General features: G+C 56.9%; 1 protein-coding gene across 1 annotated transcript in view; it reads left to right on the forward strand.

Moving 5' to 3' along the window:
- The first annotated feature begins 275 nt into the window (after nt 1-275).
- Nucleotides 276-12,561, forward strand: part of LOC137314014 (NACHT, LRR and PYD domains-containing protein 3-like) — a 48,911-nt gene continuing 36,625 nt past the window's right edge. Inside the window, exon 1 of the mRNA XM_067979702.1 lies at nt 276-1,146. Within this exon, the coding sequence (XP_067835803.1) occupies nt 690-1,146 (457 nt within the window). The 5' untranslated portion in view covers nt 276-689. The remainder of the gene's footprint in view (nt 1,147-12,561) is intronic.

Consider the following 12,561-nt stretch of genomic DNA (forward strand, 5'->3'; position numbering starts at 1 on the left):
TGTCAAGGCAATCAGACAGACAGACATTACATACAGGACGACTGAATATACAAACGGTCCGAACCCAAAGACAGACAGAGAGAGAGAGCGAAACATCCGAAAGGAAGTGAAAGACAGAGAATGACCCGTTGTACTAAAAACAGAAAACTTTTTTTTCGCTGGTGGGGTTACGTGTAGCGTGACATGAACCCAAGATCCCGATTGAGGCCGTCCTCATGGGTGCGGAACTTGGCTATCAATTTCTGCTCGACGATTTTGCGTTGTCGTGTGTCTCGAAGGCCGCCTTGGAGTACGCTTACCCGAAGGTCGGTGGATGAATGTCCATGACTGCTGAAGTGTTCCCCGACTGGGAGGGAACCCTCCTGTTTGGCGATTGTTGCGCGGTGTCCGTTCATCCGTTGTCGCAGCGTCTGCATGGTCTCGCCAATGTACCATGCTCTGGGGCATCCTTTCCTGAAAGCTTGTGATCTGATATAAAACTGTTGGACTATAACCTGGTGTTGTAAGACTCCTGACATTTCACCACCCCAGTCCATCACCAGCATCTCCACGTCATCTTTATTCACGGGACGGGGCTGTGTTGTGCGCAGGCGCACTGCCTCTTACGGGCGGAGTTTGCTCCGTGCGATCACTGGCGGCCATTTTGTGATCGCGGCCGGCCCGGGTGGAGGGTCGGGCGGGGAGCCGTGATGGCGGCGGCAGAGGATCGGATACAAGCCGTGGAACAGCAGTTCCAGGTCTTGGAGCGGCGGTTCCGGACCATGGTGGAGCGGCAGAAGGCGGCGGTGAAGAGGGGCGGCGGTGAGCAGTGGTTCCAGACCGTGGAGGGGTGGTTGCAGGTGGCGGAGGAGCGGTTCCGAGAAGCGGAGCGGGCCCAGGCCGAGGAGGAGCAGCGGTTCCAGGTCATGATCGGCGATGATGAGGATTGGTTCTTGGATGATGAGGTTTGGTTCTTGGACGATGGGGATTGGTTCCAGGTCTTTCCGAATTTGTACTCGTTCGTGAAGGAGAGGCGGTTCCAGCCCAGGATGCCCAAAGTGGCGGTGATGATGGGCGGCGATGAGGAGCGGAGGGTCCGGGCCAGGGGGCTGATCTCCAGATCGCTGAATCGAAGGCCGCGCGGCATGTGGTTGAATAAAGTGGCAGGTTGGTGCTGCAGGACGGGGAGTGGTCAGTACTGAGAGTGAGGGTGATGAAGCGGGTCAGTTCAGAGAGTGAGGGTGATGGAGCGGGTCAGGACTGAGAGTGAGGGTGATGGAGCGGATCAGCACTGAGAGTGAGGGTGATGGAGCGGGTCAGGACTGAGAGTGAGGGTGATGGAGCGGATCAGCACTGAGAGTGAGGGTGATGGAGCGGGTCAGCACTGAGAGTGAGGGTGATGGAGCGGATCAGCACTGAGAGTGAGGGTGATGGAGCGGGTCAGGACTGAGAGTGAGGGTGATGGAGCGGATCAGCACTGAGATTGAGGGTGATGGAGCGGGTCAGCACTGAGAGTGAGGGTGATGGAGCGGGTCAGGACTGAGAGTGAGGATGAACGAGCGGGTCAGGACAGAGAGTGAGGGTGATGGAGCGGGTCAGTGCTGAGAGTGAGAGTGATGGAGCTGGTCAGTACTGAGAGTGAGGGTGATGGAGCGGGTCAGTACTGAGAGTGAGGGTGATGGATCGGGTCAGCTCAGAGAGTGAGGGTGATGGAGCGGGACAGTACTGAGAGTGGGGGTGATGGAACGGGTCAGTACTGAGAGTGAGGGTGAAAGAGCGGGTCAGTACTGAGAGTGAGGTTGATGGAGCGGGTCAGTCCTGAGAGTGAGGGTGATGTTGCGGGTCACTACTGAGAGTGAGGGTGATGGAGCGGGTCAGTACAGAGAGTGAGGGTGATGGAGCGGGTCAGCACTGAGAGTGAGGGTCATGGAGCGGGTGAGTACTGAGAGTGAGGTTGATGGAGCAGGTCACTGCTGAGAGTGAGTGTGATGGAGCTGGTCAGTACTGAGAGTGAGGGTGATGGAGCGGGTCAGGACAGAGGGTGAGGATGATGGAGCGGGTCAGCACTGAGAGTGAGGGTGATGGAGCGGGTCAGCACGATGAGTGAGGGTGGTGGAGCGGGTCAGCACTGAGATTGAGGGTGATGGAGCGGGTCAGCACTGTGAGTGAGGGTGACGGAGCGGGTTAGTACTGAGAGTGAGGGTGATGGAGCGGGTCAGTACTGAGAGTGAGGGTGATGGATCGGGTCAGTGCTGAGAGTGAAGGTGATGGAGCGGGTCAGTACTGAGAGTGAGGGTGATGGAGCGGGTCAGTACTGAGAGTGAGGGTGATAGAGCGGGTCAGTACTGAGAGTGAGTGTGATGGAGCGGGTCAGTACTGAGAGTGAGGGTGATTAAGCGGGTCAGTACTGAGAGTGAGGGTGATGGAGCCGATCAGTACTGAAAGTGTGGGTGATGGAGCGGGTCAGCAGTGAGAGTGAGGTTGATAGAGCGGGTCAGTGCTGAGAGTCAGTGTGATGGAGCGGGTCAGTTCTGAGAGTGAGGTTGATGGAGCGGGTCAGTACTGAGAGTGAGCGTGATGGAGCGGGTCAGTACATAGATTGAGGGTGATAGAGCGGGTCAGTACTGAGAGTGAGGGTGTTGGAGCGGGTCAGTACTGAGAGTGAGGGTGATGGAGCGGGTCAGTGCTGAGAGTGAGTGTGATGGAGCGGGTCAGTGCTGAGAGTGAGGGTGATGGAGCGGGTAAGTACTGAGAGTGAGGTTGATGGAGCGGGTCAGTACAGAGGGTGAGGGTGATGGAGCGGGTCAGCACTGAGAGTGAGGGTGATGGAGCGGGTCAGCACGATGAGTGAGGGTGATGGAGCGGGTCAGTACTGAGATTGAGGATGATGGAGCGGGTCAGCACTGTGAGTGAGGGTGATGGAGCGGGTTAGTACTGAGAGTGAGGGTGATGGAGCGGGTTAGTACTGAGAGTGAGGGTGATGGAGCGGGTCAGTGCTGAGAGTGTGGGTGATGGAGCGGGTCAGTACTGAGAGAGAGGTTGATGGAGCGGATCAGTACTGAGAGTGAGGTTGCTGTAGGGGTTCAGTACTGAGAGTGAGGGTGCTGGAGCGGGTTAGTACATAGAGTGAGGGTGATGAAGCGGGTCAGTACTGAGAGTGAGCGTGATGGTGAGGGTCAGTACTGAGAGTGAGGGTTATGGAGCCGGTCAGCACTGAGAGTGCGGGTGATGATGAGGGACAGTACTGAGAGTGAGATTGATGGAGCCGGATAGTACTGAGAGTGTGGGTGATGGAGCGGGTCAGTACTGAGAGTGGGGGTGATGGAGCAGGTCAGTACTGAGAGTGAGGGTGATGGAGCGGGTCAGTACTGAGAGTGAGGGTGGTGGAGCTGGTCAGCACTGAGAATGTGGTTGATGGAGCGGGTCAGCACTGAGAGTGAGGGTGATGGAGCGGGTCAGTACTGAGAGTGAGGGTGATGGAGCGGGTCAGTACAGAGGGTGAGGATGATGGAGCGGGTCAGCACTGAGAGTGAGGTTGATGGAGCGGGTCAGCACGATGAGTGAGGGTGATGGTGCGGGTCAGTACTGAGATTGAGGGTGATGGAGCGGGTCAGCACTGTGAGTGAGGGTGACAGTGCGGGTCAGTACTGAGAGTGAGGGTGGTGGAGCTGGTCAGTGCTGAGAGTGAGGTTGATGGAGCGGGTCAGTGCTGAGAGTGAAGGTGATGGAGCGGGTCAGTACTGAGAGTGAGTGTGATGGAGCGGGTCAGTACTGAGAGTGAGGGTGATAGAGCGGGTCAGTACTGAGAGTGAGGGTGATGGAGCGTGTCAGTACTGAGAGTGAGGGTGATTAAGCGGGTCAGTACTGAGAGTGAGGGTGATGGAGCGGATCAGTACTGAGAGTGAGGTTGATGTAGGGGTTCAGTACTGAGAGTGAGGGTGATGGAGCGGGTCAGTACTGAGAGTGAGGGTGATGAAGCGGGTCAGTACTGAGAGTGCGGGTGATGATGAGGGTCAGTACTGAGAGTGAGGGTGATGGAGCGGGTCACTACTGAGAGTGAGGTGATGGAGAGGGTCAGTAGTGAGAGTGAGGGTGATGGAGCCGATCAGTACTGAAAGTGAGGGTGATGGAGCGGGTCAGCAGTGAGAGTGAGGGTGATGGAGCGGGTCAGTGCTGAGAGTCAGTATGATGGAGCGGGTCAGTTCTGAGAGTGAGGTTGATGGAGCGGGTCAGTGCTGAGAGTGAGGGTGATGGAGCGGGTCAGTCCTTCGAGTGAGGGTGATGGAGCGGGTCAGTGCTGAGAGTGAGTGTGATGGAGCGGATCAGTGCTGAGAGTGAGGGTGATGGAGCGGGTAAGTGCTGAGAGTGAGGTTGATGGAGCGGGTCAGTACAGAGGGTGAGGGTGATGGAGCGGGTCAGCACTGAGAGTGAGGGTGATGGAGCGGGTCAGCACGATGAGTGAGGATGATGGAGCGGGTCAGTACTGAGATTGAGGATGATGGAGCGGGTCAGTACTGAGAGTGAGGGTGATGGAGCGTTCAGTACAGAGAGTGAGGGTGATGGAGCGTGTCAGTACTGAGAGTGAGGTTGATGGAGCGGGTCAGTACTGAGAGTGAGGTTGATGGAGCGGGTCCGCACTGAGAGTGAGGGTGAAGGAGCGGGTGATTGCTGAGAGTGTGTGTGATGGTGTGGGTCAGTACTGAGAGTGAGGGTGATGGAGCGGGTCAGTACAGAGGTTGAGGGTGATGGAGCGGGTCAGATCTGAGAGTGAGGGTGATGGAGCGGGTCAGTACTGAGAGTGAGGGTGATGTCGCGGGTCAGTACTGAGAGTGAGGGTGCTGGAGCGGGTCAATACTGAGAGAGAGGGTGATGGAGCGGGTCAGTACTGAGAGTGAGGGTGATGGAGTGGGTCAGTACTGAGAGTGAGGTTGTTGGAGCGGGTCAGTACTGAGAGCGAGGGTGATGGAGCGGGTCAGTTCTGAGAGTGAGGGTGATGGAGCGGGTCAGTGCTGAGAGTGAGGGTGATGCAGCGTGTCAGTACTGAGAGTGAGGGTGATGGTGAGGGTCACTACTGAGAGTGAGGGTGATGGAGCCGGTCAGTACTGAGAGTGAGGGTGATGAAGCGGGTCAGGTCTGAGAGTGAGGGTGATGGAGCGGGTCAGTGCTGAGAGTGTGGGTGATGGAGCGGGTCAGGTCTGAGAGTGAGGGTGATGGAGCGGGTCAGTGCTGAGAGTGTGGGTGATGGAGCGGGTCAGTACTGAGAGAGAGGTTGATGGAGCGGATCAGTACTGAGAGTGAGGTTGCTGTAGGGGTTCAGTACTGAGAGTGAGGGTGCTGGAGCGGGTTAGTACTGAGAGTGAGGGTGATGAAGCGGGTCAGTACTGAGAGTGAGCGTGATGGTGAGGGTCAGTACTGAGAGTGAGGGTTATGGAGCCGGTCAGTACTGAGAGTGCGGGTGATGATGAGGGACAGTACTGAGAGTGAGGGTGATGGAGCCGGATAGTACTGAGAGTGTGGGTGATGGAGCGGGTCAGTACTGAGAGTGGGGGTGATGGAGCAGGCCAGTGCTGAGAATGAGGGTGATGGAGCGGGTCAGTACTGAGATTGAGGGTGGTGGAGATGGTCAGCACTGAGAGTGTGGTTGATGGAGCGGGTCAGTACTGAGAGTGATGGTGATGGAGCGGGTCAGTACTGAGAGTGAGGGTGATGGAGCGTGTCAGTACTGAGAGTGAGGGTGATGGTGAGGGACAGTACTGAGTGTGAGGGTGATGGTTCTGGTCAGTACTGAGAGTGAGGGTGATGGAGCGGGTCAGCACTGAGAGTCAGAGTGATGGTGCGGGTCAGTACTGAGAGTGAGGGTGATGGAGCGTTCAGTACAGAGAGTGAGGGTGATGGAGCGTGTCAGTACTGAGAGTGAGGTTGATGGAGCGGGTCAGTACTGAGAGTGAGGTTGATGGAGCGGGTCCGCACAGAGAGTGAGGGTGAAGGAGCGGGTGATTGCTGAGAGTGTGTGTGATGGTGTGGGTCAGTACTGAGAGTGAGGGTGATGGAGCGGGTCAGTACAGAGGGTGAGGGTGATGGAGCGGGTCAGATCTGAGAGTGAGGGTGATGGAGCGGGTCAGTACTGAGAGTGAGGGTGATGTCGCGGGTCAGTACTGAGAGTGAGGGTGCTGGAGCGGGTCAATACTGAGAGAGAGGGTGATGGAGCGGGTCAGTACTGAGAGTGAGGGTGATGGAGTGGGTCAGTACTGAGAGTGAGGTTGTTGGAGCGGGTCAGTACTGATAGCGAGGGTGATGGAGCGGGTCAGTTCTGAGAGTGAGGGTGATGGAGCGGGTCAGTGCTGAGAGTGAGGGTGATGCAGCGTGTCAGTACTGAGAGTGAGGGTGATGGTGAGGGTCACTACTGAGAGTGAGGGTGATGGAGCCGGTCAGTACTGAGAGTGAGGGTGATGAAGCGGGTCAGGTCTGAGAGTGAGGGTGTTGGTGCGGGTCACTACTGAGAGTGAGGGTGATGGAGCGGGTCAGTACAGAGAGTGAGGGTGATGGAGCGGGTCAGTACTGAGGTTGATGGAGCGGGTCAGTAATGAGAGTGAGATTGATGGAGCGGGTCAGTTCTGAGAGTGAGGGTGATGGAGCGGGTCAGTACTGAGAGTGAGGGTGATGGAGCTGGTCAGCACTGAGAGTGAGGGTGATGGAGCGGGTCAGTAATGATAGTGAGGTTCATGGTGCCGCTCAGTTCTGAGAGTGAGGGTGATGGAGCGGTTCAGTACTGAGAGTGAGGGTGATGGAGCGGGTCAGTTCAGAGAGTGTGGGTGATGGAGCGGGACAGTACTGAGAGTGAGGGTGATGGAGCGGGTCAGTACTGAGAGTGAGGGTGGTGGAGCAGGTCAGCACTGAGAGTGTGGTTGATGGAGCGGGTCAGTACTGAGAGTGAGGGTGATGAAGCGTGTCAGTACTGAGAGTGAGGGTGATGGTGAGGGTCAGTACTGAGTGTGAGGGTGATGGAGCGGGTCAGTCCTGAGAGTGAGGGTGGTGGAGCTGGTCAGCACTGAGAGTGACGTTGATGGAGCGGGTCAGTACTGAGAGTGAGGCTGATGGAGCGTGTCAGTACTGAGTGTGAGGGTGATGGAGCCGGTCAGTACTGAGAGTAAGGGTGATGGAGCGGGTCAGTACTGAGAGTGAGGTTGATGGAGCGGGTCAGTACTGAGAGTGAGGTTGATGGAGCGGGTCAGTACTGAGAGTGAGGTTGACGGAGCGTGTCCGCACTGAGAGTGAGGGTGAAGGAGCGGGTGATTGCTGAGAGTGTATGTGATGGTGCGGGTCAGTACTGAGAGTGAGGGTGATGGAGCGGGTCAGTACAGAGGGTGAGGTTGATGGAGCCGGTCAGATCTGAGAGTGAGGGTGATGGTGCGGGTCAGAACTGAGAGTAAGGGTGATGGAGCGGGTCAGGACTGAGAGTGAGGGTGATGGAGCGGCTCAGTACTGAGAGTGAGGGTGATGTCGCGGGTCAGTACTGAGAGTGAGGGTGAAGGAGTGGGTCAACACTGAGAGAGAGGGTGATGGAGCGGGTCAGTGCTGAGAGTGAGGGTGATGGAGCGTGTGAGTACTGAGAGTGATGGTGATGGAGCGGGTCAGTTCTGAGAGTGAGGTTGATAGAGCGGGTCAGTTCTGAGAGTGAGGGTGATGGAGCGGGTCAGTTCTGATAGTGAGGGTGATGGTGCGGGTCAGTACTGAGAGTGAGGGTGATGGAGCGGGTCAGTACTGAGAGTGAGGGTGATGGAGCGGATCAGTTCTGAGAGTGAGGTTGATGTTGCGGGTCACTACTGAGAGTGAGGGTGATGGAGCGGGTCAGTACTTCGAGTGAGGTTGATGGAGCGGGTCAGTACAGAGATTGAGGGTGATGGAGCGGGTCAGTACTGAGAGTGAGGATGATGGAGCGGGTCAGTACTGAGTTTGAGGGTGTTGCAGCGGGTCAGTACTTAGAGTGAGGATGATGGAGCGGGTCAGTCCTGTGTGTGAGGGTGATGGAGCGGGTCAGTACTGAGAGTGAGGGTGATTTAGCGGGTCAGTCCTGAGAGTGAGGGTGATGGTGCGGGTCACGTCTGAGAGTGAGGGTGATGGAGCGGGTCAGTACAGAGAGTGAGGGTGATGGAGCGGGTCAGCACTGAGAGTGAGGGTGATGGAGCAGGTCATTACTGAGAGTGAGGGTGATGGAGCGGGTCAGTACTGAGAGTGAGGGTGGTGGAGCTGGTCAGCACTGAGAGTGAGGGTGATGGAGCGGGTCAGTACTGAGAGTGAGGGTGATGGAGCGTGTCAGTACTGAGAGTGAGGGTGATGGTGAGGGTCAGTACTGAGAGTGAGGGTGATGGAGCGGGTCAGTACAGAGAGTGAGGGTGATGGATCGGGTCAGTACTGAGAGTGAGGTTCATGGAGCGGGTCAGTACTGAGAGTGAGGTTGACGGAGCGGGTCCGCACTGAGAGTGAGGGTGAAGGAGCGGGTGATTGCTGAGAGTGTGTGTGATGGTGCGGGTCAGTACTGAGAGTGAGGGTGATGGAGCGGGTCAGTGCAGAGGGTTAGGTTGATGGAGCGGGTCAGATCTGAGAGTGAGGTTGATGGAGCGGGTCAGAACTGAGAGTCAGTGTGATGGAGCGGGTCAGTACTGAGAGTGAGGGTGATGGAGCGGGTCAGTACTGAGAGTGAGGGTGATGTCGCGGGTCAGTACTGAGAGTGAGGGTGAAGGAGCGGGTCAACACTGAGAGAGAGGGTGATGGAGCGGGTCAGTACTGAGAGTGAGGGTGATGGTGCGGGTCACTACTGAGAGTGAGGGTGATGGAGCGGGTCAGTCCTTAGAGTGAGGTTGATGGAGCGGGTCAGTACAGAGATTGAGGGTGATGGAGCGGGTCAGTACTGAGAGTGAGGATGATGGAGCGGGTCAGTACTGAGAGTGAGGGTGTTGCAGCGGGTCAGTACTTAGAGTGAGGATGATGGAGCGGGTCAGTACTGTGTGTGAGGGTGATGGAGCGGGTCAGTACTGAGAGTGAGGGTGATTTAGCGGGTCAGTCCTGAGAGTGAGGGTGATGGTGCGGGTCACGACTGAGAGTGAGGGTGATGGAGCGGGTCAGTACAGAGAGTGAGGGTGATGGAGCGGGTCAGCACTGAGAGTGAGGGTGATGGAGCGGGTCAGCACTGAGAGTGAGGGTGATGGAGCGGGTCAGTACTGAGAGTGAGGGTGATGGAGCGTGTCAGTACTGAGAGTGAGGGTGATGGTGAGGGTCAGTACTGAGTGTGAGGGTGATGTAGCGGGTCAGCACTGAGAGTCAGAGTGATGGTGCGGGTCAGTACTGAGAGTGAGGGTGATGGAGCGGGTCAGTACAGAGAGTGAGGGTGATGGATCGGGTCAGTACTGAGAGTGAGGTTCATGGAGCGGGTCAGTACTGAGAGTGAGGTTGATGGAGCGGGTCCGCACTGAGAGTGAGGGTGAAGGAGCGGGTGATTGCTGAGAGTGTGTGTGATGGTGCGGGTCAGTACTGAGAGTGAGGGTGATGGAGCGGGTCAGTACAGAGGGTGAGGTTGATGGAGCGGGTCAGATCTGAGAGTGAGGGTGATGGAGCGGGTCAGAACTGAGAGTCAGTGTGATGGACCGGGTCAGTACTGAGAGTGAGGGTGATGGAGCGGGTCAGTACTGAGAGTGAGGGTGATGTCGCGGGTCAGTACTGAGAGTGAGGGTGAAGGAGCGGGTCAACACTGAGAGAGAGGGTGATGGAGCGGGTCAGTACTGAGAGTGAGGGTGATGGTGCGGGTCACTACTGAGAGTGAGGGTGATGGAGCGGGTCAGTCCTTAGAGTGAGGTTGATGGAGCGGGTCAGTACAGAGATTGAGGGTGATGGAGCGGGTCAGTACTGAGAGTGAGGATGATGGAGCGGGTCAGTACTGAGAGTGAGGGTGTTGCAGCGGGTCAGTACTTAGAGTGAGGATGATGGAGCGGGTCAGTACTGTGTGTGAGGGTGATGGAGCGGGTCAGTACTGAGAGTGAGGGTGATTTAGCGGGTCAGTCCTGAGAGTGAGGGTGATGGTGCGGGTCACGACTGAGAGTGAGGGTGATGGAGCGGGTCAGTACAGAGAGTGAGGGTGATGGAGCGGGTCAGCACTGAGAGTGAGGGTGATGGAGCGGGTCAGTACTGAGAGTGAGTTTGCTGGAGCAGGTCATTACTGAGAGTGAGGGTGATGGAGCGGGTCAGTACTGAGAGTGAGGGTGATGTCGCGGGTCAGTACTGAGAGTGAGGGTGAAGGAGCGGGTCAACACTGAGAGAGAGGGTGATGGAGCGGGTCAGTACTGAGAGTGAGGGTGATGGTGCGGGTCACTACTGAGAGTGAGGGTGATGGAGCGGGTCAGTCCTTAGAGTGAGGTTGATGGAGCGGGGCAGTACAGAGATTGAGGGTGATGGAGCGGGTCAGTACTGAGAGTGAGGATGATGGAGCGGGTCAGTACTGAGAGTGAGGGTGTTGCAGCGGGTCAGTACTTAGAGTGAGGATGATGGAGCGGGTCAGTACTGTGTGTGAGGGTGATGGAGCGGGTCAGTACTGAGAGTGAGGGTGATTTAGCGGGTCAGTCCTGAGAGTGAGGGTGAAGGTGCGGGTCACGACTGAGAGTGAGGGTGATGGAGCGGGTCAGTACAGAGAGTGAGGGTGATGGAGCGGGTCAGCACTGAGAGTGAGGGTGATGGAGCGGGTCAGTACTGAGAGTGAGTTTGCTGGAGCAGGTCATTACTGAGAGTGAGGGTGATGGAGCGGGTCAGTACTGAGAGTGAGGGTGATGGAACGGGTCAGTACTGAGAGTGAGGGTGATGGAGCGTGTCAGTACTGAGAGTGAGGGTGATGGTGAGGGTCAGTACTGAGTGTGAGGGTGATGGAGCCGGTCAGTACTGAGAGTAAGGGTGATGGAGCGGGTCAGCACTGAGAGTCAGAGTGATGGTGCGGGTCAGTACTGAGAGTGAGGGTGATGGAGCGGGTCAGTGCAGAGAGTGAGGGTGATGGAGCGGGTCAGTACTGAGAGTGAGGTTCATGGAGCGGGTCAGTACTGAGAGTGAGGTTGACGGAGCGGGTCCGCACTGAGAGTGAGGGTGAAGGAGCGGGTGATTGCTGAGAGTGTGTCTGATGGTGCGGGTCAGTACTGAGAGTGAGGGTTATGGAGCGGGTCAGTACAGAGGGTGAGGTTGATGGAGCGGGTCAGATCTGAGAGTGAGGGTGATGGAGCGGGTCAGAACTGAGAGTCAGTGTGATGGAGCGGGTCAGTACTGAGAGTGAGGGTGATGGAGCGGGTCAGTACTGAGAGTGAGGGTGATGTCGCGGGTCAGTACTGAGAGTGAGGGTGAAGGAGCGGGTCAACACTGAGAGAGAGGGTGATGGAGCGGGTCATTACTGAGAGTGAGGGTGATGGAGCGTGTGAGTACTGAGAGTGAGGGTGATGGAGCGGGTCAGTTCTGAGAGTGAGGGTGATGGAGCGGGTCAGTTCTGAGAGTGAGGGTGATGGAGCGGGTCAGTTCTGAGAGTGAGGGTGATGGTGCGGGTCAGTACTGAGAGTGAGGGTGATGGTGCGGGTCACTACTGAGTGTGAGGGTGATGGAGCGGGTCAGTACTTAGAGTGAGGTTGATGGAGCGGGTCAGTGCAGAGATTGAGGGTGTTGGAGCGGGTCAGTACTGAGAGTGAGGATGATGGAGCGGGTCAGTACTGAGAGTGAGGGTGATGGAGCGGGTCAGTACAGAGAGTGAGGGTGATGGAGCGGGTCAGTACTGAGAGTGAGGGTGTTGCCGCGGGTCAGGACTTAGAGTGAGGATGATGGAGTGGGTCAGTACTGTGAGTGAGGGTGATGGAGCGGGTCAGTACTGAGAGTGAGGGTGATGTCGCGGGTCAGCCCTGAGAGTGAGGGTGATGGTGCGGGTCACGACTGAGAGTGAGGGTGATGGAGCGGGTCAGTACAGAGAGTGAGGGTGATGGAGCGGGTCAGCACTGAGAGTGAGGGTGATGGAGCGGGTCAGTACTGAGAGTGAGTGTGATGGAGCGGGTGAGTACAGAGGGTGAGGTTGATGGAGCGGGTCACTACTGAGAGTGAGGGTGATGGAGCGGGTCAGTACTGAGAGTGAGGGTGATGGAGCGGGTCAGCACGATGAGTGAGGTTGATGGAGCGGGTTAGTATTGAGAGTGAGGTTCATGGAGCGGGTCACTACTGAGAGTGAGGGTGATGGAGCGGGTCACTACTGAGAGTGAGGGTGATGGAGCGTGTCAGTACTGAGATTGAGGGTGATGGAGCGGGTCAGCTCTGTGAGTGAGGGTGATGGAGCGGGTTAGTATTGAGAGTGAGGTTGATGGAGCGGGTCAGTACTGAGAGTGAGGGTGATGGTGCGGGTCACTACTGAGAGTGAGGGTGATGGAGCGGGTCAGTACTGAGAGTGAGGTTGATGTAACGGGTCAGTACTGGGAGTGAGGGTGATGGAGCGGGTCAGTGCTGAGAGTGAGTGTGATGGAGCGGGTCAGTACTGAGAGTGAGGGTGATGTTGCGGGTCAGTCCTGAGAGTGGGGTTGA

This window comes from Heptranchias perlo, unplaced genomic scaffold (assembly GCF_035084215.1).
Source record: "Heptranchias perlo isolate sHepPer1 unplaced genomic scaffold, sHepPer1.hap1 HAP1_SCAFFOLD_50, whole genome shotgun sequence".
Lineage (NCBI taxonomy): Eukaryota > Metazoa > Chordata > Chondrichthyes > Hexanchiformes > Hexanchidae > Heptranchias > Heptranchias perlo.